The 25,997-nt window shown below is 43.9% G+C and overlaps 1 protein-coding gene across 2 annotated transcripts; it reads left to right on the top strand.

The window, feature by feature from the left end:
• The first annotated feature begins 567 nt into the window (after nt 1-567).
• Nucleotides 568-17,692, top strand: LOC138794834 (interleukin-22 receptor subunit alpha-1-like). Of its 2 annotated transcripts, none has more exons than XM_069973736.1 (6): nt 568-694; nt 3,455-3,639; nt 6,289-6,443; nt 9,640-9,778; nt 15,548-15,684; nt 16,147-17,692. In XM_069973736.1, exons 1-6 carry the CDS (start codon nt 579-581, stop codon nt 16,636-16,638), a joined length of 1,224 nt encoding a protein of 407 aa, XP_069829837.1. In that variant the 5' UTR covers nt 568-578; the 3' UTR covers nt 16,639-17,692. The 2 variants fall into 2 exon arrangements, with proteins under 2 accessions (XP_069829837.1, XP_069829838.1); XM_069973737.1 differs by lacking the exon at nt 568-694 and adding an exon at nt 3,126-3,207.
• Nucleotides 17,693-25,997: the final 8,305 nt, after the last annotated feature.

The following is a 25,997-nucleotide window of genomic DNA, read 5'->3' as shown; positions in this document are numbered from 1 at the left end:
CAGTTCGCATATACAGTACAGACGGTGTGCAAGGGAATGGATTATCGGAACTTCTGGCATTATGTATCAGAGATGGAGTAAACAGCTCACACACAGTTTTCTGTGTCTTTAGCAGAAAGCAGCAGCTCAGAACTAGTGGAAGGAAATAAAATAAAATATCAACAAGGATGGAACGAATTGTTAATCTCTAGGAGGGGTGATGATTCAACGTGTATTGTACCGTACCCGATAACCCCTTTAAAAACTGATCTTTCACAGCCTAATATATAACATCGCTTCCTACCCTGTCAGTGGTTTTAATGTTATGGTTGATCTCTTGTATGGTATACACATAATAATTGTATATAATACATGTCTTTGAAGACTTTTTTTTATTGAGAAACTATAGATATGTCATAGCACTTAATTGCATCCTTTTGTTTGTATTGTGCATATTTATCCTGGATATTGTAGACCTCTTACATTGTGTTATGTAACTGACTATACGAGCATTAATAAGTATTGGCTTGGTAATAAAAAGAACCTGTTTCTGTAACTCTTCTTTTGTTATTTTCCTTTTAGATCTTACTTCTGTACACATGGAGTTGGAAGTTGTGAGGGTGTTTTTCAGCTCTTTAGACTTCTGCACAATATTGCATTGGGAAACAACATGTGATGGACAACCTACCTGTAGATATGACATTGAGTACAAAATGTATGGATCTCATTTACATATATATTGGGCTCAAAGGAAAGGCATTGCTTACTTTATTTTCCTCTGAACTATGGAGATGTTTCCAGTAGGTCTATTGCTATTGAGTCCAGACTATTCAGAAAAATATGGATTGAGACTGGAAGTGTTAGTGGATAGTTCAGTGGATTTGTGGGTGGCTGAAGGATTAGTTACAGAGCCCCAGCAGATGATATCACACACAGTGTGATTAGATACAGAGCCCTAGCAGATGGTATCACACACAGTGGGATTAGATACAGTGCCTCAGCATACAGTATCACACAGTGAGATTAGATACAGAGCCCTAGCAGATGGTATCACACACAGTGGGATTAGATACAGTGCCTCAGCATACAGTATCACACAGTGAAGTCCATGAAGGGGGAAGAGGGGAGGCTATTGTACTGTGGGCTTACATATAGTGTAAGGGCTGCCTGCTATCTGCAAGCCGCTAATTAGCCACTGTATGGATTTCCAGGAGAAAGTAAGGCAGAGGCAGACACAGGGCTGAGAGGACATTCACCTTTTAAAAAAATGTTTTAAAAAATATTAGATTATTGATGTATATTGCAAAACATTCTTATCATGGCCTAAGCTAACTAAGACTAAATTGATATATTATTTTATAGTTACACTTTTAATATGTTAAAGGACTAAATAAGGTTCAGGATGGAAGTGTTTTTAGAAATAGACTGAACAAGAGGACACAGTGAGAGGTTAGTTGGGGGAAAGATCAGAAGCAACGTAATAAAATATTACCTTACTGAAAGAGTAGTAGATGCTTGGAACAAACTTCTACCAGATGTGGTAGCTTCTCCCTGCTTACTGCAGCCGCTGCTGGCACGTCTGAAGCCACCTGTGCGGTGACAGGCCAATCACTAGCTGTGGTGCTTTTCTGTCTTGGCCAGTGATTGGCTGAGCAGCCTGTCACTTCATAGACGGCTTGAGCAGTGTCAGCAGTAGCTGCAATGATCAGGGAGAAGCTAGAAAGGCACCGGGGAGCTTGGAGAGATAAGTATTACTTTATTATTTACTATATACAGCAAGGGCTGCATGGACATGGCTAAGGATATATATGTATACAGCCCTTGCTTCCCGATCATCGAGCCGCGTATTAGGCTCGGTAAGCGATAAGCTCGTTGCTCTCTAAGTATTACTTTATTGCTCTCTAAGTATTACTTTATTATTTACTATATACAGCAAGGGCTGCATGGACATGGCTAAGGATATATATATGTATACAGCCCTTGCTTCCCGATCATTGAGCCGTGTAATAGGCTCGGTAAGCGATAAGCTTGTTGCTCTCTTACTTTAACCCCTTCACCTACTTTGATGTCAGGAGATGTCCTCATGGGTTACGGGTAGTGATGGTCCGAACCGAGTTCGGTTCAGGTTCGTACAAACCTGAACTCTCGGTAATGATTCCCGCTGTCTGCCCGCTCCGTGCAGCGGGCGGATCCAGCGGGAGGACCGCCTGGAAAACTGGGATACAGCCATACCCATAGGCTGTATCCCAGTTTTCCAGGAGGTCCTCCTGCTGTATCCACCCGCTCCACGGAGCGGGCAGACAGCGGGGATCTGATGCCGAGCGTTCGGGTTCATACGAACCCGAACCTCGGAGGGTTCGGACCATCCCTAGTTACGGGGGATACAGAGAGGGCTCACAACGTGAGCCGTCTCTGTACGGCACTGCGGCTATTAGCCAGCATGGTCTGATCACCGTGCTGGCTATTTAACCATTTAAATTACCTGAAACAGCCATCACCTGGGGTCTAGTGGCGGGATCGTGATTGCAGAGGGGCGATCCTTGTCAGGCCAGGTCTCAGCACAGCAATTATGCTGATCCTGGCTCGGCACTTGATAACTATGGGCTCCAGCAGCCCACTGTAATAAAACACTAATCTCAGTACATCTACATATGTACAGCATCAATCTCTTTAAGAGATCTGTTCAGTTATAACTTCAAGCTACTGTAGGAAAAAAAGTTTTTAATACATAAAAAATCCCATCACCCCCCCTTCTCCCATTTTATAAATAAACATATTTGCTTTCGCTGCGTCTGTAATCGCCCGGACTATTAAATGATCACATTCCTGATCTAGCATGGTAAACGGCGTAAACGAGAAAACCCTCAAGAGTGCAAAATCATAGATTTTTGGTCACATCAAATCAGGAAAAATAAAAGAAGTAATCAAAAAGTTGCACATATGCAACAAAGTACCAATAGGAAGTACAGATAATTGCGCAAAAAGTGACACCTCATAGACCCACACCTAATAGAGCAATTTTAAACATTTCATTTTTTTTTTTTTTTTTTAAAGGTTTTAATTTTCATTGCAAGTCGGTCATTGCAAAATATAACTGGTGTGGCAAAAAATAAGGGCTCATGTGGGTCTGTAGGTTGAAAAAAAGCAAGCGCTATGGCCTTTTAAGCATGAGGAGGACAAAACAAAAGTGCAAAAACATAAAGTGGCTGAGGAGGGAAGGAGTTAAATGTGAGGATATGTAAAAAACCCTAAATAATGAATAGGTAAAGTAGGGAACCCTGTTGAACCACTGGCAGCATGAAACTAGAGACAGATTCCCTTTAAAAGACTATATCTAAACAATCCCTTACGGTGCTGTTAGTATAGCCGCGAACTTAATGAATGAAATGCTGCCTCTTTATTCATGTTTTACAGAAATATCTCAAAATATACAATATGCATGATTATAAATACTGTTTCTTTTATTACTTTCAAGATATGGAGAAAGTGAGTGGCAAAAGAAAACAGGCTGTGAAAGAAGTAAGAACTTGTGCAATATGACAGCCGAAGTATTGAAGAAAGAGCATGTAGATGAGAAGATATTTGCCCGAGTGAGAGCGAAGACAAACAACGCTACATCTTCATGGAAAAAGAGTAAAGAATTCCAAACCTTACGAGAAAGTGAGTTCATGAAATCTTTATTGTTTACGTAAGATATATAAAGCGGGTATTTTATTCATTCCGTACTATGTTACCTTACAAGCCTGGACTATAATAGGAAAAGGTAGTAAGGAATTTGAAATAAACTATTTTTAAAGTTCAACCGAGAATTTTACTTCTACAACTATTAGTAATAAATAATCCATGTCAATAGAAAGCTTCCTATTAGCATGTCAGTATGAGGCTATTTTCACACACAGTGAAATACATATAGGTGTTAAACGCAGCCATATTTTGACTCTAATATTGTGCTACAGCAAAAAATATTTTTTTCCAAAAAGTTATATAGATTTGTAATTTAACTCTATTTAAAAAAAAATATCTACTGTTCCAGTACTTTTCAGCTTCATATGCGCTGCAGGAAGTGTATTCTTTCCAGTCTGACACAGTGCTCTCTGCTGCCACCTCTGTCCATGTCAGGAACTGTCCAGAGCAGTAGCAAATCTCCATAGAAAACCTCTCCTGCTCTGGACAGCTCCTGACATGGACAGAGGTGGCAGCAGAGAGCACTGTGTCAGACTAGAAAGAATTCACCACTTCCTGCAGGACATACAGCAGCTGATAAGTACTGGAAGACTGGATATTTTTAAATAGAAGAAAACTTCAGATCTGTATAACTTTCTGAGACCAGCTGATTTAAAAAAAAAAAAAATGTTTTTTTTTTTTTTTTTGCTGGAGTCCCACTGTAAAGTCTATTGAAAAAACAGTCATCTGGGTACACATTGTAAAAAATGTCTTTGGTTTTACAATGTGAGCTCAGACTGACTTTTTTCTGTACCCTTTAGTGTAACACATTGTGAGATTCAAAATACCATTGCGTTTTATACCTATACCTGTTGTATTTTGCTTTATTTTTCTGTGTGTGAACATTTCTTCTTTTACATTTTTCTTCTTATACACTTTTGGGTCCCAGCTGCTACATAGCAACTTAATAGACACCTTGGGGGATATTCATAAAGACCGGCGTATTGGTATGCCGGTATTAAATTAGGCCCCGCCCCCAATTACCCTGCCGGATTCATTAAGAGGCGTATGCTGTGATCAAGGCCTACCACCGAAACGCATCTAGTGGGAATGTTTTTCTACTATCCATGCTGTAATTTTATTTGGATTCTACTACAATAAAGGCCAACCTTTTTATGGATTTCGTGCTGGAACGCTTCTTTTTGCTACTAGTGCTGACGATTGGTTTTCACTTCACTTTGTTCTCCTTTACATATATGTATGTGGTACACATCTGATTTTACCTTCTTTGGTTCATGAATTCTAAACAAAAATTAATCGTTAAAAAAAAAGAACCTCTTCCAGTATCTTTTTCTGTTAGCAGAGGAAGTACCATAAAATGACATGTTATGCAAACACTGCACTGTAGTGTATCAGCACTACTATTACTAAGTGTAGCTTGGTTTGGTTAATCATTTCCAGTATCCTTTTCCTTCTGATATTCCAGTCTAGATATGGATGTGTTAAGGAGTAATTCCGATAACATAGATAAGTAGAGACAGTAATACTATATGATGAGCTTAATAAATCTCTATGCGATGTGGAAGTACAGGCCTCACCCCATAACAGAAAATGTACTTCCACAAATAACGTACATCATAAACACTGGTACCAATTGAATGTCTCACATATATAGTGTGTCCTATGTAAACCTTTTCAGTAGATTGAGTCCAATAACTAGGACTGCCATCAGAGTGCCCCCTAATAAACAATGCCTGTACAGTGCATTACAGTTTACAGTTTTCTTCTTTGATGACTCTGGGTCCTAGAGCTGGATTGCGGGTTGTGTTTGTCTGTAGAGAAGCGCTCCTGCAAGAAGCATCAAATAATAGTTTTCTGACATTGCTTTATTTGTAGTCATTTTAGTACCTATTACGAATAGTAATCTCGAGACAAGAGTGACATTCTTTTCAGCCAATCACTGGCTGCTATGCTTTCCTATCTCAATCAGCTATTGGCTGAGCAGGCTGGAGGCAGCTGGAGACACTGGAGAGCACGGACAGGTGAGCATACCATTTTTTTTAGATGTGCGACTGGCATCTTTACGAACTCATACCGAACTTTGCATAAACTTTTTGCAAAGTTCAGAACAAAATCTTGGTTTGGAATATTTGAAAACATATTTATACAACTCTCATTGAAATAAATGGGAGCAAAATAAATACATACACAGCCATGTTGTGAGTCTTTGAAATCTTTCCATACTGGTAGATTTCCAATACATCCACAAATAGGCAAGCATAGTGTGATATAAATACTAAGGGGGAGATTTATTAAACTCAACTAAAACATGGAATCTGACTGGATGCTAAGAACAAAAAAAACTTAGGGAGGAATTTACTAAACTGGTGTAAAATAGAATTGGCTCAGTTGCCCCTAGCAACCAATCAGATTCCACCTTCCATTTTCCAAAGAGTCTGTGAGGAATGAAAAGTGGAATCTGATTGGTTGCTAGGGGCAACTGAGCCATTTCTATTTTACACCAGTTTAGTAAATTCCTCCCTAAGTTTTTTTTTGTTCTTAGCATCCAGTCAGATTCCATGTTTTAGTTGTGCCCTGAATTTGTTCTGAATGTCTGACTAATCGGGCACATCTTATTTCTTTTAGCAACCATTAGTGCCCCGGCCGTGACTTTGACACCTTTATTAAACACTATATTCGTGGATATCACTGCCCCTCTGCTGTTATATAACATCAAATATGCCGACACCAACTATTGGAAGAAAATGTCTTTTTTTATTAAACTGTCTTCTTCATCAAAGGTAAGGGCTGGCATATGACATTATATACATATATAGAGAGAGTTGACTGTGCTTCCATATGTAAGATTTTCAGGTCTGCAACAAAATTACATAAACTTATATAACTAAACTCATGAGAGTTTCTAAAGTCACTCAGAAAGGTGAACTACAAAGCATCAAAGAATCATAGAATGTTACAGAGGCACTGTTGTAATTTTTTTTAAAGGATTCAACAGGGGTTGGGTTTTCTATGTTTACATTAAATATTATACATATGGCCACTAGATGTCTCCCTTCACTGCCCATGTGTACAGCTGCTGTGTGTCCACATTCAGTAGCAGAGAATCCTGGGGATGCTCGCATTGTATGGTCAGCTCTCCTGTCACACAGCATCAAAACCTCTGTAACCACACAGTGATATTCCATTGACTGATGTCTATTGTAGCATTAATGACCGGCACCAGCACTTTGCATCCACTTACTTGCAAGACGCAATACAAGTCCAATGGTAAACACCACAAGGATAGGAGGACCGGAGAACAACCCAAATATTAGAAATAAAAAAGGAAAGCATTCACCCAAAAAGTACCTGCAGAGGTTGTCAGGACCGGGGAGGTAGGGACAAGACATGACAGTGAGTCCTAAGGCTGAGCCCACCCACTGTCTCTACCTACTTGCCTCAAACGGCACTAGGTAGCCGCGGACAACCATGAAGGCGGTCCCTGCTTTGGTGTTTAATGAAACACAGAACAAGACAGACAAACAAACACAAAGGATAGTCAGCAAGCCAAAGTCAAAACGGGCAACGCAGTACAAAATCAGTAAACAATCAGATAGTCAGAGGTCAGGCAGAAGGTCAGATAACAGGTCAGGCAAGCAAAGGAATTAGGAACGGGGATCGCAGGAATAGACAGGGGGAGCTGGGATCAGGGTATGAACCTAAATAGCCAGCACTGAGAGACTGGCTCTGCTTTCTTTTATAAAGATCAAGAGCCCAGTCCGGATTCCCATTGAACGGGCGCTCTGATCCTCCAGGTACAGACAGGTAGAGAAGAACATTAATCAAACATACTTGCTCAGCTGCGGCAATCAAGGCTGGGAGAGTTCAGCGGTAACTCTTGCATTGCCAGAAGCTGAGAAGTAATCAGGCGTGTCACACAGAAGCAAAAACCAGGCCCAGTTCACACCAGGCTACAGCACATTCCTGACAGGTTGGCATTTATTTTTAAAGCATTGCAGGGAGGGAGGAAAGTATCAGTGCAGGCGCACACCTGGTGTATCAAACGTTTCGCATCAAATAATGCTTTCTTCTTTTTATTGCATTTTTTGCTAAAAGTTCTAATTCCTCTTAAGCACAAAGCCTATAAAGACAAACTCAGCACAAAGAGAAAACACTTCTTAGGGCACATACGTACCATGATTGTAGTTTTTAAGGAACAGATACATTGACACCCTGTGCATGGATGGCACTGACCCCATTTACTTCTATGGCTTGAACATAGTCAGCTGGTAACAGAAAAGCTTGTCCCTTGGGTGCTTGCTCATTATGGTATCAAACTTTATTTTGGTCATGATTACTTGTTTATATTTTGTATAGTTTCTGGATTTTATTGCGTTGCATTATAGTACTTTCACCAACAGAGGGCGCACAGATCTTATATATACAATATTAGCTGTATGTTTAAATGAGTTTGAGCCTGGATGTTTTTAAATCTGGAAGGATTAGAGCATAGCTGATGCCTGTATTTTATAAGCTTTTTTCTCAGATTTTAATACAATGCAGTTTATACTGGACACAAGTGTTTTATTCTGAAATGCTATAGGTAAACCATTTAATTGAGGTTTCACTGGCTTCAAAACAAAAAATACACATTTTTCTACTCCTGGTCCAGCCCCACAGATACACTGTACACAGTACACTGTAGCTCAAAAGCTGGGTTCAGTGGTCACCTGCACTTCTTCTCGCACCTGACTACTGACCCCTGGGATTAGTCAGGTGCAAGATGTCAACAGGGCATATCCACCAGGGACTTGAGAGAAATGGATCAGGGGCTAATGGAGGGGTGGTTATAAGTGTTTGGTTTTTTTTTATTTCCCTTCCCAATCCCTCTGGCTTCAAATGTCCATGAAAAGAAAGATTTTGCATGTTGGATTTGCTACGCTATGTAAACAGCCCAGATCTATCTTAGGTTAAGGTAGCAATTGGAAGAGAATGTTTCTTGCTTTTAGCAGGTTACAGGAAACTGGAAACTCAAGCCAAAATGAACAAAGTGAGCACCACCAAATTACATAGGTGTGGCCACTCTAGGTATACTACTATGTGACTATATACCAGAAGAAGAGAGAACAGAGTGTACACCCATACACACAGGATGCACTGCAAAATAACACCCATTGTTTTAGGGCAGGAAGATAAGGTTTGGAGTTCCTGGTTCCCTAAACCTGAAATTGACTAGGCCTAAGGCTTGGTGTGGGCCTTGGCATGGCAAACAGGAGGTGATATGGATTGGTGTAGTCTCTCCCTAGGTCATGCCTGGACTAACAAAAAGTTCCATCTCCATGGGCGGAGAGATGATTGTATTTAGGTTTGGTTCTAACCTGGAAAGGGTTGATCTTCAGAGACTACTCCCTGAAGCTGCCTGTGGGAAGGTCATGTGACCAAATTCTTTACTTCCTTGGCATGTTACGACTGAGTGTGGTAAATAAACAGCAATGTTAACCCTTACACTTTTAGTATACCACATTTGCTGGTTTATCAAAGTTTCACAATGTGACAAGCAAAATAACAGAACGTTTGCATCTCCAGCAATATAAAAACATTTTTTTACTGTCAGTATTATGGTTTTAAGATACCTAGCAAGATGTTCCTCTGCCACATGACAAGGTTATACTGTCTGGGATACAGGTACCAGGACACTGCACTTAAAATCTGTAAGTGGCAGAAAAAAGGGACAGGGGTTTAATTAATTTTGTGAGCACAAATACTATTCTTTTCACCAGAAAACCTGTGACATTGTATTAATAAATATGCCCCACTGTGAAAAGTAATGGTCGTAATAGGAATATTACCATTGTGTTTGGTGGATAAGTAAAATGTCATTATATAAGGTCAAATATTATAATAATGATGATGTAAATACATTGAAATATTAAATAAATTATGTCTACGATATCAGAACAAAGCAATGTTAAGCATTGTTATATTTATGTGTTCCAGTTGATTAAGACAGAATACACAGAAGAGAAAACATGGAATATTACAAATTTGGTTCCTGGGAATTACTGTATTAATGTAAACATGAAGTTTGGAGAAATCACAAGTAGCTCAAGTCCAAATGAATGTGTGGAGATAAAAGGTATTATGATGGTCACTAGGCACCTGGGGGGGGGCAAACTACTAATATGCAATTTATCTCATCTGATCGCTCAGCAGGAGTGTCATGTTACATACATAATCATTCAGAGAAGTCTCTCAATCATTGATTTAAAGGGGTATTCTCATCACAACTAATATATCTAAAACAGTAGGTCATTAAAATTCAGTTGATTCTATTTAACTTATTAGCTGTCTGTCCCTCCTATGAGCTGTCTGTCATGTTACAGCTGTTGTCTAGGTTCCCGACCCCCTCATTGTGTTATGGGGTGGCCGGGCTAATGACCCACCCCTCACTGCTCTATGTTGTCTGGCTCCCCTGCCAGGCCAACTTATCTGCAGTAATCCATTTTCACACTGACAGCTCCCAGCCCCGTGGAGCTCTCAGGATGGAACTGGCATAGTAGAGCTGTACACAGAATAGCAGAGCTCAATACAGAATAGAAGGGTGCAGGGGATCACAGTGCTGCTGGCCAGAGCAGCCAATGAATGTGGAAGTTCCCGTCCTTCACCCAAAGCAGGAAGGAAAAGCAGGCCAGAAGCCTGTAAAGAGGTAATTTTGGCAGCTGAGAATACCCCTTTAATTGAGGGAGATTTATGAATAGGGTGTATTCAGTTAGCAGAGAGTTAAAGTGTCACTGTCATTATAATTTTCAAAACTAAATAAACAATAGATGTGATATAAAGTTATTTTATTATATTTAATATTAGTTATCATGGAAAACAATGCACTTCCTTTTTTCTGACAGTTTTTTTTCTCAGAGTCAAAAAACAGGAAGTCCAGTGTTTCCCAAGCCATCTGAGCGCTCAGAGAGGTCAGTCATGTGAATGATGGACACATTGAACCGTGACACTCTGTACTGTCCGGAATTCCTGTGTTTAGTTTAAAGCGATGTACTGTAGCTCATGAAACAGTCATTTTAAAGGGTTTTTGCAGGCTTAGAAAAACATGGCCACTTTCTTCCAGAAGCACCTCTCCTGTCCTCAGTTTGGGTTTTGCAGCTCAGAGCTATTGAAGTAAATAGAGCTGAGTGGAAATACCACACACAACCTGGGGACAGGGGTGGAGCTGTTTTGCAAAAAAGTATCTATTCTATTTCTGGATAACCTCTTTAATTGCTGACAGAACAGTTAGTGAAAGTTACTGAAAGTATAGCACTACCAGATTCCTATTTATATATCCTGGCAGGTCAATTGCAACCATAAAGCTTTTGTTGAGTTTTTTAAAATCCAGAGGGGTAACTTAAAGCCGGTAGGCCCCAGTGCAAAACCATGCAGAAATATAACTTACAGTGGAAAAATTACATCCTGACTAACGCATTTCAGACCCTGCATTCTACTCATACTTACTATGACTATGATAAAAGTCTGCAAGGCCTGAAGTGCATTAGAATGCTGTTTTTTTCACTGTAGTGTGTATCGCTGCTGCTCATTACCTGCGCTGTAATTGCTAGTGATCACCTGTGCTCAGGCTGGGATTACACATGGGGTTTTTTTTTGCATTTGCACAATTACAGTAAGATAATATTGCCATTTTTGAAGGGGGTTTGGCAAAGTCTCAGCAAAAATATTCACAGCAATTGCACAATTTACAGCAAATAAACTGGAAAATTGTGGCAAAAATGCAACAAGAATGCCACGTATAAGCAGAGCCTCAAATGGAAGTCAATCATTCCTACAATTCAATCAAAATATCAGAACAATGGCCCAGATTTACTAATGTGTCTCCGCCAGAATTTTGGCTGAAAAAGTGGCGCACAGGACTTTTATTATGCATTTTAAACACTTTTCCACCACTTTCAGACACTTTTCCACCTGGTACAAAAAGCGTTGTGGCTTATGCAAAAAATGTGCGGTGGTCTGTTTTGCACCAAAAAATACACTTGAATCTGGCTGAAAATTGTGAAAGACTTCAAGCCAAGTAATAGATGGTGTAAACTTTGCACCAAAAAAACTAGACAGTCTTTAAGTGCAACAGATTTATCAAACAGCCTGATACGTTTGGCACATTTAAAAATTGTCTAGTCTAAGTAAAAGCTTACAGTAATAGAGTGATGCAATTAAACATGATTCATCAATCCTCTTTGACACCCCTGAGATTGTTTATTTTGAATAGGAAGGTTGCTATCTCCAGAACGATTGCAATGCAGAATACCTAATGTGAACTCTTAGGGGGACATTTATTAAGTCCGATGTTTTTTACGCCGGACTTAAAAATGTCCCCACATCTCTGGCGCTACAGAGATTTATGTAGAGGCGGACTGCCTCTACATAAATTCCGTGCGCTCTGGTGCGCACAGCCGAAAACTTACGCCAACTGAGGGCTGGAGTACTGGTTTACGGCGTATCTTTAAGTGAAAAAAATGCTGAATCGCGTGGACTATGACCACTATCACCTCTATTAAACTTGCCAGAAGATCATCTAACCTATTTCTTATTAGGGTTAAAGGAAAAGTGCAGGGGGTGTGGGAACATAATAAAGAATGGATACTTACCCATCTCTGTACCCTCGCAGCGCCGCATCCCTGCTCCCAGTACCCCCCCCCTCAGCCTCCTCCATCTTACAAATTGAGAATGACAGCTCGGCCAGTCAGTGACTGGAGTGGAACACAGCTACAGTCTGGCTGAGAGGGCCCTTCCTGTTGTGACGACAACGGGACTTGGAAGCAACTGGAGACCAACGACAGTCAGGGAGGTGGTGAGGCGGCACTGTAGGGGCACTGGGATGGGTAAGTATACAAACTTTATGTTTTCACACCCCTGATCTGCAATGTATTTTTTGTGTTGGCCAGACTCCTCTTTTAATGTCAACCACTGAAGATCAAATAGTTAGCAAAGATTTTTAAAAATCTTAAGAACAGCCTTTTATTTTGTTTACTCTGAAGAGGGTATGTGCGGTAAGTGCTGGCACTTGCAGGTTGCTGTTGCACTTTTCTGTTTTTGTCTATATTTTAGGCACAGTGGCATGCAAACTGCATAGTTTTAACTAAGGTGTTGGAGTGCTGACTATTTTTTGCATTTGAAGTCATTAGGCATGTCAAGAGTTATTGATCACAGCGGTTATCACGGCTAAGCCCCTCTGTGATCAGGAGATATAACCAGGGAGAGAGCCTGCCTTCAGCAGCGTGATCTGCTCCCTGGCTGCTCGCTAATTGGGACAATGTAGCCTTATAGACTTACATTGTCGGAACTGGCCGTTATGGACATATGGTTGGGGAGTGGATTGTGCTGCTGTCGTGATTTCTCCCTGCTATATCTCCTGATCACAGTGGGTCTAAGCAAGGAGAACCACTGTGATCAATAACTTTTGACATGCAAAGAAAAGGTGAGCACCACAAATAAAGCAATGAGTGCTATCCCTCCTGCTCAAAACAGAATATAAAAAAAAAACTAAGAAAAAGCAAAAAAGGGATACAAGGGCTGCACATCCAATACAAATAACAATATCTTTATTAAAATTACAAAGAGACTACACCGCATAAACATTTAAAAATGAGCAATAAACTTTTCACTGGTCCCTTTAAAGGGGTAGTGTGGCGTTTTTCTTTTTCTGCTTAATTAACACACATTACAAAGTTATATAACTTTGTAATGTGTGTTAAAGGGGTACTCCGGGCAAATTACATAATTTAACACTGCACTTACAAAGGAAAGTTATATAACATTGCCATTTACACTCATTAGGACAGCTGTAATGTTACTCGTTTTTTAAAGAATCAAAGTCCCACAGGAGGTTCTGTAGTTCAGAAAGAAGGAAACACATCACGACTCAATGCTGTTCCACAGGTGCCATATTGAGATGTGATGTATTTCCTCTCTGTCACAGGGAAACCCGCCCCTCAACACATCCTCTGCCCGCCCTACTCCTCCTCTGCCCGCCCAGTTTTACAATACATACTATATTATCTGTCGGGCTCCCTCCTCTGCAAGATCTCAGTCTCCTCTGCTTCTCAGTCATCCTGGAGATGGGCAGCTGCTTGCAGCATCAGATGTCACAGATCTGATAGGAGGCATTTGGCACCCTTTCAATGCCAGATACCTGCTAGGAGATCACTGGTGTCTGATGCTACAGGATTCTCCTCCAGAATGACTGAGAAGCAGAGGAGACCTTGGACACCAGATTCAGCTATAACTCATAGTCCAGCAGCTTACAGCAAGCAGCAACATCTTTCTGGAGCTGAAAGGGTTTGTTTCAAAGCTCCTGAAAGATGTTGCTGCTTGCTGTCAGCTGCTTGACTATGTGTTATAGCTGAATCTGGTGTCCGAGGTCCCTCTGCTTCATAAGCACAATCACCATCATCAAGTATCAGCATGGCATGATGGTGGGGGTTGTATGTGTGTAAGCTGGAGTAACACAGCTTTCAGAACTACTACCAGCATCTTGTCCAAGAGACAATGATGGTGGTAGTAGTTCTGAAAGCTGTGCAACTCCAGGTTGCACAACCACAACCCTCAGCATCATGCCATATTAAAAGTAGACAATGATGGCTGCAGTTTTTATTCACTGGACACCCAAATAAGGGGGCTGGGCTGTCAGTATTTACCATTACTGCTTGTGTAGTGGACTAAGCTGTGCAGTGGGAGGGGAATAGATGGAGGGAGTCGGGGAATAGAGGAGCTAGGGGTGGGGGGCGGGGTTGTGGCCATGTTTGTTGGTGGGAGGAGGAGGTGGGAGGTTTACAGAGGCAGGCCAGGGGAACAAGGCATTGTGGGGACTGTAGGAATATGCAGCACACAGACACTGGTCCAAACAGGAAGCTGGAGATGTAATCAGCAGCAACAGAGAACAGTGCAGGGGGCAGCTAGAGCACCCAGAGTGGGAAGAAATGTGACAGAGAGGAAGCCAGTAACCATCCCCCAGTGTGTGAGGAGTTAAGATTTTACAGGGGGTGCCTGGAGTACTCCTTTAATAAGCTTCCCTCCCCCCTGAAGTTAAATAAAGTATACATACCAAGACACTGTCGACCCCGCCCTCTTCTTCCAGGCACCATCTTGGGTCAATGTTGTCACAGCAGGGAGCAGTCCTGGTCTCCTATCTCTTCGATGTCTTCCTCAGCAGTGATCGGGAGAGGAAAAGACTTTTCATTGGCTGGAGCGCTGTACATGGCTTCCAGCTTGCTCAGCCCTGATTGGCTGAGCTTACTGGACGCGACCAGCGGAAAATTCGAGAGGCGATCATCACCAGTGGGATGGTAAGTATATTTTCTGTGTATGTCTATGTTGTTGTTTTTTTTTGGGGGGGGGGGGGGGGGCGGCGCGGCGCACTACCCCTTTAAGGTCCAGTAATCCCTGCTTACACCCATGATATGGTACAGAGGAACAGGAAACAGTGCAGCTTGTCAGTATACATGTAAAAGACCAATATGAATAGTGCAAACACAACAGCATCCCAAAAATTATTTTATATTCCAATTCAAAGTGCAAGTGCAAAAGCTGTGCAACACAAAAAAAAGTAAATATGAAAAACTATGTGTAAATATAGCAATGTGTAAAAAGTATACAAGTATAGATACTGTCCTCAAAGGTAAGTGGGGACCAGTAACCCTACAGGTTCCGTCAAGGGGGGATTGTCCAGGGGTGCAGAACGCATGGGATAGCTGGTTCCCACTTACCTTTGAGGATAGTATCAATACTTGTGGGCCAGTGCAAATATAATGTGTATGGGGCCTTTAGATGTGATTGTTTGCAGTCTAAACAATTTGTAATCCATATATGTATACTATTACTAACTGTATTACTTTATGTTCAACAGGCATAGTAAGTAAAGAAGTCATCACAGGGTCCATTTTGGCTGTTGTTGCTTCTCTGGTGACTGTTGTTATTCTGACACTTTACCTTGCTCTGCACAGAAATGTGTTTTATCCCAAGCCACCTCTTCCCTCTAATCTGGTAAGATGAAAGAACATGCTGCAATGGGTTAAACGTAAAGATAACAAAATTACACAACATTCATCTTGTCAATCCCTTTACAAATGTTCTATTAGACCATATGAACAATAGAGAGGAGCGCAGCTGGAGCATGCTTGAGTCCGATTATCCGACATTTGATAACCAGTGGCTGAAGAAGTTGGATGTAGCTCTGGGGAGTCAATGAAAACATGGATACAGTCATAGGCCATAGGCAGTATCCATGTGTTCCGGGACTCTTTGGGCTGCATCCAACTTCTTCAGCCCCTGGTTATCAAATGCTGAGCGTTCGGACTTAAAGCAAATGTACCACTTTAAAGGCTATATCAAGTACATGATTCAAAAGTTATTAAAAAGCCAATAGCCATGCACATAGGATCAACCACCACACAGGATAAGTATAATATATATAACTGTACATCTTTTTGCTTCTTCTTTAAACAGATTTTACCTAATAAGAAAACAAAACCAAGTGACTACAAGTCTGTTGTTACCTTTATGGCCCCCTCAGAATCTGAAGGTGGGGAGCCCTCTAAGTACATTCTTGCATCTGATAAAAATATTGAAGAACTTCCACAAAACAAGCGCTATGTCTCTACTAACACTCCGAGAAAAGACTACGTCAACTGTAGACAGAAGGACATTGATCAGAACATTCTCCAAGACAAAATGGTGGAACTAAGAAACTCAACTTATGGATCAAAAATTTTTTCAGAAAAACCTCCAAATGTTTTGATCACATCTCAGGCGAGATACACCCAGCTAGAAATGTGCGCACATTGTACACATTTATCTGAAGATATAGGCTATTATAACAACTCAATTACCAGTGGGGAATTTTGCCATCATTCAAGATACTCATGTTTATGTCAGGTTGACAATTTAAATCATGCATACATAAATGATCAGCAACTTCTGTATAGCAACACCTCTTGAAATGAAAGTAGGCATCTTCCCGATTGAGAACGAGATGTGTTTTTCTATGTTCTTATATATCAAAAGTACATCCTGTATATTTCTACATCTGTCACAAAGCTGATCAGACCTATTTGAAAATATGCTTCAGCTGTCATTTATTAATTACTGGAGCATGCCTGAGTCCGATCAATCTGTATTTGAATACTGGTTGCTGAAGAAGTTGAATGCAGCCATAGGGAGTCCTGGAAAACATGTATACAGCCATAGGCCATAGGCTTTATCCATGTTTATGGATATAGCCTATGGCCTATAGCATCCAACTTCTTCAGCCACCAGGAGTCAAATGCCATGTGTTCAGGTTCAGCAAGTTGACTCATCACTAGATCAGACGGAAAGCTGAAAGCCTGATATGAATTGGCCCTTAGTGACTCCTTACCTTAATATTTGGAAAATATATTTTGTTGAACTTAGTTATCCGCTCACATAATCCTATAAATATATTCAGGTACCTATTATCGAAAGGTCTCAATGTGATTAGGTATTATCCTGAGTGAAACTATGAAACCACCTGTAAGCATAGAGATTTCATTATCATTGGTACAATTACACTGCCTAAAGACTGCGATGATTGTCAGCTACTATATACAGAAGACCGAGAGAAGCATTAAATGTAAAACCATAGTATACTATATTGGAACAAATCATGATGGTGCTTTTGGTGGAATGTTACACTGTTATTTTGATCTAGTTTTTTTTTTTATTAATAACTTGTATTTCTCATGTAAAGGCTAAGTTCACACAGCGCTGAAATGACCTCTGTTTTTATTAGATGGCTGTCATTTAACAGCTGGTATAATAATAATTGGTTATTTTCAAATATTGACCCTTATTTGTTGTTAAATGACATCCATCAGTTTGACGGTGTGTGAACATAGCCTTAAACTGTTCTTAATATTGTGTTTGTCTTGTTTTATTGCTGTACGTTCAATACAAACAACATTTATCAATCATTCTAGAATTTCGGTCATTTGAGTAATAAGACTTCACAGATTATACTTGTTTTGAAACATTTCACATACGTAAACTTTCTTTTTGTAGTCAGTGCTTGTATTTTATACCCAGAGAAAGATGTGGCAAAAGGTTACATATATCATAAATATCACTTCTTGTAATGACTGGTCAAAGACAAACAGACACAAGGACAGCAGGAGACCCCCATGCTGCACCCACCAACTTTACCTACCTTTTGAGGAAGCCCACTCCTTAACAGGCCAGCCCCAACCTGAAGACTGCAACTACTCTAGTTAGGTGCGACACACAAGACAAGGACAGGACAAACAATCAGGGCCAGGACAAAGAGTAGGCAGGGATAGGCGATGGCCTAGGGCGCCATCTGGTGGTTAATTACAGGGGGCGCAGTTCACTCACTCAGCCTCTGTGACACAGCAAGGAGAAAGCTCCTTGCATGTCCCTGCAGCCTGGCACCATCCCCTCCCCCACAGCCTCTCCCAGCCAACATGCCCCATCCCCTCCACAGAGACAGATGAGGAATATGATCCTCCTCATCTGTCTCATCTGATGCTGTGTGTGCAGAGAGCAGGCCGCAAGCAGGATATTAGGGGACAGTGTCAGGCTCCGCTCCTCCTCTCGGTCTGTGAGGAGGAAGTGAGGCTGCAGACCGCAGAGGCCGAGCAGCCAGGACACAGAGCACACAGGAGAGCCTGGTCCTGGAGCTGCTGTCTGTACAGGAAACCCACAGACTGCAGCTCAGGAGCCGCTCTAACAGCTACCAGGACATCACCTGCACATTGTCTATGGTCTCTCTGTCCCTGGCAGAAAGCAGCCCCATCTCGGCAGTATGAGGCTCCGCCCCCACCTCCATACTGTGTACTCCCAGCATGCTCTTCTTCTCCAGTCCTCCAAGTTTTTTTAGTGAAAGATTAATTGTCATGCCCAGATACCTGAAAGAGCATGGGGGAGTCCTATACTGTACTATAGTGCAGCTGCCCCCTTTCCCTCAGTCCCCAGTCTGCAGCATCCTGCCCAGCTCCATCATATACGGCTGATTGTGGGTGCAGCTATACAGTATCTGTGTGGGGACCCCAGCTACACACTATGTGGGGGCTATACACTCTATTTGGGGGTTATACTCTATGTGGGGGGTATACATTGTGAGGGCTACACTCTGTGGGGGGTATACATTGTGAGGGCTATACTATGTGGGGGGTATACATTGTGAGGGCTACACTATGTGGGGGTATACATTGTGAGGGCTACACTATGTGGGGGTATACATTGTGAGGGCTACACTATGTGGGGGGATATTCACTGTGTGGGGGCTATACTTTGTGGGCACTATACAATATATGGGGGCTATACTGTGTGGGGATTATACACTATGTGTGGGCACTGTACACTGTGGGGGCTATACTATGTGGGTACTATACACTATGTGGGGGCTATACTGTGTGGGGATTATACAATATGTGGGGGCTATACTGTGTGGGGATTATACACTGTGGGGGCACTATACACTGTATGGGGCTATACTGTGTGGGGATTATACACTATGTGTGGGCACTATACACTGTGGGGGCTATACTATGTGGGTACTATACACTATGTGGGGGCTATACTGTGTGGGGATTATACACTATGTGGGGGCTATACTGTGTGGGGATTATACACTATGTGTGGGCACTGTACACTGTGGGGGCTATACTATGTGGGTACTATACACTATGTGGGGGCAGTGGCGTAGCCACCGTGGTCGCGGGGGTCGCTGCCGCGACCGGGCCCGCCACAAAGGGGGGCCCGCGGGGCCCTCAGGGCCCCGCAAGGCCCTCCCTTTCAATCACTCTTGTGACCGCAAGCATTGTTTTGCTTGCGGTCACAAGAGTCCGACTCTGTCTTCCCCCGGCTGCTGCGCAGCTGCCGGGGATGTCGCGTCTTATCCCCGGCAGCGCACGCATCCCAGAGCTCCCTGCGCGCCTTGGGCCCTGACTTCCGGTTCCGGCGTGCAGGGAGCTCTGGGATGCGCGCGCTGCCGGGGATAAGACGCGACACCCCCGGCAGCCGCGCAGCAGCCGGGGACAGACCGAAGGAGTGAGGATCAACGTGGGAGCGCGTTGTCAGGTGAGTTAAGTTTTGTTTTTTATCAGCCTGTACGGGTGGGGGGAAAGAGGGGGGCATCTATGAGGGTGGGGGGAAAGGGGACCATCTATAAGGGAGGAGGGGGGGTGAAGGGGACCATCTATAAGGGAGGAGGGGGGGTGAAGGGGACCATCTATAAGGGAGGAGGGGGGGGGGGTGAAGGGGACCATCTATAAGGGGGGGTGAAGGGGACCATCTATAAGGGAGGGGGGGTGAAGGGGACCATCTATAAGGGAGGGGGGGTGAAGGGGGCCATCTATAAGGGAGGGGGGGTGAAGGGGGCCATCTATAAGGGAGGGGGGGGGGTGAAGGGGACCATCTATAAGGGAGGGGGGGTGAAGGGGACCATCTATAAGAGAGGGGGGGAGGTGAAGGGGACCATCTATAAGGGAGGGGGGGAGAGGGGGCCATCTATAAGGGAGGGGGGGGGTAAGGGGACCATTTTATAAGGGAGGGGGGGTGAAGGGGACCATCTATAAGGGAGGGGGGGTGAAGGGGACCATCTATAAGGCAGGGGGGGTGAAGGGGACCATCTATAAGGGAGGGGGGGTGAAGGGGACCATCTATAAGGCAGTGGGGGTGAAGGGGACCATCTATAAGGGAGGGGGGGTGAAGGGGACCATCTATAAGGGAGGGGGGGAAGGGGACCATCTATAAGGGAGGGGGGGGGGAAGGGGACCATCTATAAGGGAGGGGGGGAGAGGGGGCCATCTATAAGGGAGGGTGGGGGGAGAGGGGGCCATCCATAAGGGAGGGTAAAGAGAGAGGGGGCCATCTATAAGGGAGGGGGTAAAGGGGGCCATCTATATGGAGGGGGGAGAGGAGGCCATCTATAAGGGAGGGTGGGGGGAGAGGGGGCCATCTATAAGGAGGGCAACATGGGGGGAGAGGGGCCATCTATTTGGGGGGGGCAACATAGGGGGAGAGGGAATACACAGAGGGGGGCATATATTATTAGGGGGTCACATAGAGTCAGGCTACCCACTAAAGGAGTGTGTAAAGGGGACAATACAGATGTGCAGTGTGTATATAGATGAGGATGGTGCCAGAGTGAGGAGACTAATATGTTTGTCTGGCAGATTCTGTGGATTCGTGGCTCGGAGAAGTTCTCATAACGGCCCAGGGCAAATGGAGAAGAAGATGAAAAGGGAAGAACTCCGATCAGAGAAGACGTCCCCCTGTGAGTCACCTGATATATCTGCACTGTAATGTATATGGTGTATAGAGCCTGTGTAGAGCTGGGGCCACCTCTATATGACTGGATGAGGTGATTTAGTGTACTGGATTTGGTCAGTAACAATATGGTGGTGATGGTAGTGGTTGTGGTGTGGCGGTAATGTTTCCTTCCTATATACTGGTATTACTGGTAATATAGGTCTCAGTATACAGGATTTGGTCGGTAACAGTATGGCGATAATATGTAGGGTGATAATACTTTCTCTTCCAATATGCTGGTGTTAGTGGTAATATCTGTCTTGGTGTGTGTGTATGTATATATATATATATATATATATATATATATATATACACACACCAATAGCATCACTTGGTCTTGAAAGGAGGGGGGGGGCCCAAGTTGGCCTCTCGCACCAGGGCCCAGGAGACATTAGCTACGCCCCTGTGTGGGGGCTATACTGTGTGGGGATTATACACTATGTGGGGGCACTGTACACTGTGGGGGTTATACTATGTGGGTACTATACACTATGTGGGGGCTATACTGTGTGGGGATTATACACTATGTGGGGGCTATACTGTGTGGGGATTATACACTATGTGGGGGCTATACTGTGTGGGGATTGTACACTATGTGTGGGCACTATACACTGTGTGGGGGCTATACTATGTGGGGATTATACACTATGTGGGGACTTTATAGGGGAGCACAGGGGTTGGCCCAACTACTATCTGTGGCACAGAGTTGCATAATTAATACTACAATACAATCCTAGTAGCTGGAGAAGATGGATGCAGCCTATGCATCTATCTTCTCCAACCATCAGCATTCAATTATCGAGATTTTATGTTTGTGTGAACCTGAACTTATTGTATTTAAAAATGTGTATATATGTCTTTTTTTGCACGTGTGTGTGTGTGTGTGTGTGTGGGGGGGGGGGCGCTATTTGCCCTCTGTGCCTAGGGCACCAAAACTCCTTGTCCCGGCCCTGCACACAATACACAATAAAGGCAACGTCAGCAAACCAGGTAGGCAACAGTTGGGCTATGAAGTACAAAGTCAGAAAGCAGAGAATAAACAATAAACAAAACCGAGGTCCAGGCTCTCAGGTTAAAGATGAAGCAGTGTAGGCTGTCCTAAAAGAAGGATTTTAAGCAGGCAACTAGACATGGTGGGGGTAGTAGTGTATAGGAGCTGAAGTCCTGGCCCCAGGCCCTGATTGGGACAGGGACTCCAGCCCCTTGCTCGATAACCAAAGCTGAGTAGTGACTGCCAGTCAGCAATATACACATAGGAGACAGCTGAGCACCACGGCCAGGGAGTGACCTGGCCCCGGCTGCGGTGCTGGTAACCAGGGGCGCTGTCTGCGTGTTCCTATTGACCAGCAGAGCTGGTAACTAAGGATGTTGGCGCATCCTTGCAGCCAGTGGCACGCTCCGCTGCTGCTGGTGGTTGATGCCAGGAGCCGGGAGCGACAGCAGGCGTCAGCTTCTGACACCACTACTGCATATTCTGTTCTTCTACTGTTTTGTGTTTTTTTGTTATTCCTTTTATTGTGTTTGATAATATGATAATAATGTAAGTAATTTAGGCTATGTTCACACACTGTTGTTTTTTTAGTCTGTGTTTTTGGATCATTATTTGCAGCTGTAATTCTCAAAAGACAGTCATCTTTTGGCATCAAAATAACGCTGTCTAAAGAGACGGCTGTAAAACATTGTGTGAACATAGCCTTAGGGGCCTATTCCACGGGAGCTATAATCGGCCCCATTCGGCCGATTATTGCTCGGTGGAATAGAGAGAACGATCAGCCGATGGTTCAAACCTAAAATCATCGTTCGCCACCCACGCATCGCTACGGTGGAATAGCGGTGCGTGGGGGCGACCGATGATTCAAGCAGAGCAGCATACATTACCTGCAGGGCTTCTCCTGCGGTCCGTCTTCCTCCCCAGGTCCCGCGTGCAGCAGCAGCTCCGGAGCGGCCTGACTGAGCTGTCAGACGCTCAGCCAATCACTGGCCGGAAACGCAGAGGCCAGTGATTGGCTGAGCGGTCTGACAGCTCAGTCAGGCCGCACCAAAGCTGATGCTACGCCGCGGGACCAGAGGAGGAAGAGGGAGCGCAGGAGAAGCCCTGCAGGTAATGTATTGCTGAAAGGGCTTCAAGGACATCGGTAACGATGTCTCTGCAGCCCTCGCTAAACGATCATTGGGGCCGTGGAATAGGCCCAGTAAACGAGCGCCGATCTAGCAGAGGGACAACTGAGCCAGTTCCATTAGTATACCCTTGAATGTACTGTCAAAAGGGGTACTGAGAAGAGACAGGTCTGGGACTGGGATGGCAGTTTATCAGTGGGGGCCCACCAATGCTTTTTAAAAAAAATTATTCGGCACCCCTTTTAGGGTATGTGCACACTACGGAATCCTGACGGAACAACTGTTGTGGATTCCGCAGCTCACACCTGCTTGTGGACTCTGCTACCATAGGCTTCATTCTATGGTTTGCCAGATTCCGCCGTCCGCCCAAAGAATGAACCACCTCGTTCTTTGGGTGGACGGCGGAATCTGGGAAACCATAGAATGAAGCCTATGGTAGCAGCAGAGATGCGGGTGGCCCTCAGATTTCTCAAGCGGGTGCGAGCTGCAGATTCCGTGACGGGTGTTCTGTCCGGATTCCGTAGTGGGCACATACCCTAACACTCCTTAGTTTACTCGTTTAGTGGAATGCTACAATATTTGTAAATATCTTACCTAGGACATATTAAGTTCTAAACGATTATCTTATACGTTATGTCAAAACAGATTATGCTGTGATTTGGTGAATACAAAACTAGTCAAACAGGTTATTCCTGACCTATTGGAGTAGGTTACATATTTACTGTCAGCTTTGTATGGCTGCTATTTCCTTATGAATGTAAAGCAATGTCACGTGTATAGAAGAAAATCTGCACAAATATTTAGGCACAATTAATAATTAAGTGTTGATGAGACTGTGGGGCAATACATTGATCCTTGTATAACCCAGTATAGATTGGCTCTGGCTTTACCCTTATTTCAATACGGCAGGGAGAAATACGCAAACACACAGACAACTGATATGTGGAAATCTGACTGTCAATCATTCCATATTCCCGTAAATGACAGTTTTTTTTTTAGTTATTTAAAACCCCTTAAGGACAGAGCCAATTTTCACTTTCGCGCTTTTGGTTTTTTTTCTCCTCATGTTTAAAAGGCCATAGTGTAGTGTCCCACTAAGAGCTTTTCTTTTTCTTCACACACCCAGGTAAAAGTGTTTCTGTCAGGTGTCACAGCTAGGTTATGTAGCTGCTGTGCCCTACTCCAGCCACTAGGTGTCTCACTCCCCCTGTGCACAGCTGCAGTTATGAAGGAAGGCTTAGCCTGTTACACACTCTCTCACACTTACAGCTCCTGTAACACGGCCCTATATAAGTAAGGGGCTTCCTGTTCAGAGGGTCTAGTTCCTGCCAGCAGGGCAGAGGAGACTAGGAGTATTGTTTTGGCTAGAGAAGAGATAACACCTGTTTTTCAGTGTGAAAGACTACAGCAGTCATGTACTGGTGAACCTAACCCTGGGGTAACTGGAGTTACAGGAGTAACCCCCTTGCCTACGCCATGGATTTCTTATCTCAGGACAGTCACCCCTTTGAGAAGGAGAGAAAAAAGAAAGGCTCATCTGCAGTAAAACACAGATTGTTAGCCGCTCTCTACTGAGGTTACACTTGCTGATAGTTCCCCTTTAAGGTAAAAGCCTAATATTCCTGTAAATGACAGTTTTAAGGTAAAAGTGTAATCCACCCAAAAAAATGAAAAACTATTGGATGCAGGATCCATTTTTCATTTACTTAAATTTAGAGATCAGCGACCCCCAGTATGCAGCATTTCATTACCATTGGATGAAGAAGCCATAGGCAATAGGCTGTATCCACGTTTTCCAGGCCTCCCTAGGGCTGCATCCAGCTTCTTCAGGCACCGGTATTCAAATCCCACACATTCAGGTTCACACAAACCGAATCGTGCTCGAGGTTCGCTCTTCTCTACTTTCCTGTTTGTTTTGTTCTCAGGCCAAAACCTAACTTACACTATGGTATCGACTGTGCAAAGCAGGGGTGGGGAACCTTTTCCATGTCGAGGGCCAGTCGGGCCTTAATAAAATCATTCGAGGGCCGCACTCAATGTTATACCGTGCGCGGCAGTTAGTAGCGGGGGTTTGCAGCACCCGAACAAGGCAAAGTATTGTTCCCCTAATGCCCCTGCTATTGTATTTAACCCTCTGTGATGCCCCTTGTACCTGATTTGAATCCTTAGTGATGCCCCTGGTAGCCTAGTTAACCCCCCAGCCATGTCCCTGGTGGCCTAGTTAACCCCCCCAGTCATGTCCCTGGTAGCCTAGTTAACTCCTCAGTCATGTCCCTGGTCTTAGTTAACCCCTCAGTCATGTCCCTGGTAGCCTAGTTAACTCCTCAGTCATGTCCCTGGTGGCCTAGTTAACCCCTCAGTCATGTCCCTGGTAGCCTAGTTAACTCCTCAGTCATGTCCCTGGTAGCCTAGTTAACTCCTCAGTCATGTCCCTGGTGGCCTAGTTAACCCCTCAGTCATGTCCCTGGTGGCCTAGTTAACCCCCCAGTCATGTCCCTGGTAGCCTAGTTACCCCCCCCCCAGTCATGTCCCTGGTGGCCTAGTTAACCCCCCAGTCATGTCCCTGGTAGCCTAGTTACCCCCGCCCCCCCCCCCCCAGTCATGTCCCTGGTGGCCTAGTTAACAGTGTCTGCCCCAAATGAAAAAAATAAACATCCCACTCACCTTTCCTCCGCTCCCACGCTGTCCAGGTCCTCTTCTCCCTCCTCTCTTCTGTGCCGGTCTTCTCCTGCAGGCGGCGCGCGATGAAATGACGTCATCGCGTGCGGCCCGCAGGAGTCAGAAGACGTGCGCTGCTCTGCGCCGCGCTGGTGAGGCAGGAGCCGGCATTACAACACATCTTCCTGTGTCTGTGCCAGCTCCTGCCTCACCAGCGCGGCGCACGTCACAGG

This window comes from Dendropsophus ebraccatus, chromosome 6 (assembly GCF_027789765.1).
Source record: "Dendropsophus ebraccatus isolate aDenEbr1 chromosome 6, aDenEbr1.pat, whole genome shotgun sequence".
Classification (NCBI taxonomy): Eukaryota; Metazoa; Chordata; class Amphibia; order Anura; family Hylidae; genus Dendropsophus; species Dendropsophus ebraccatus.
Note: the sequence above shows the minus strand (reverse complement) of the source record. Positions and strands in the feature narration are given on the sequence as shown.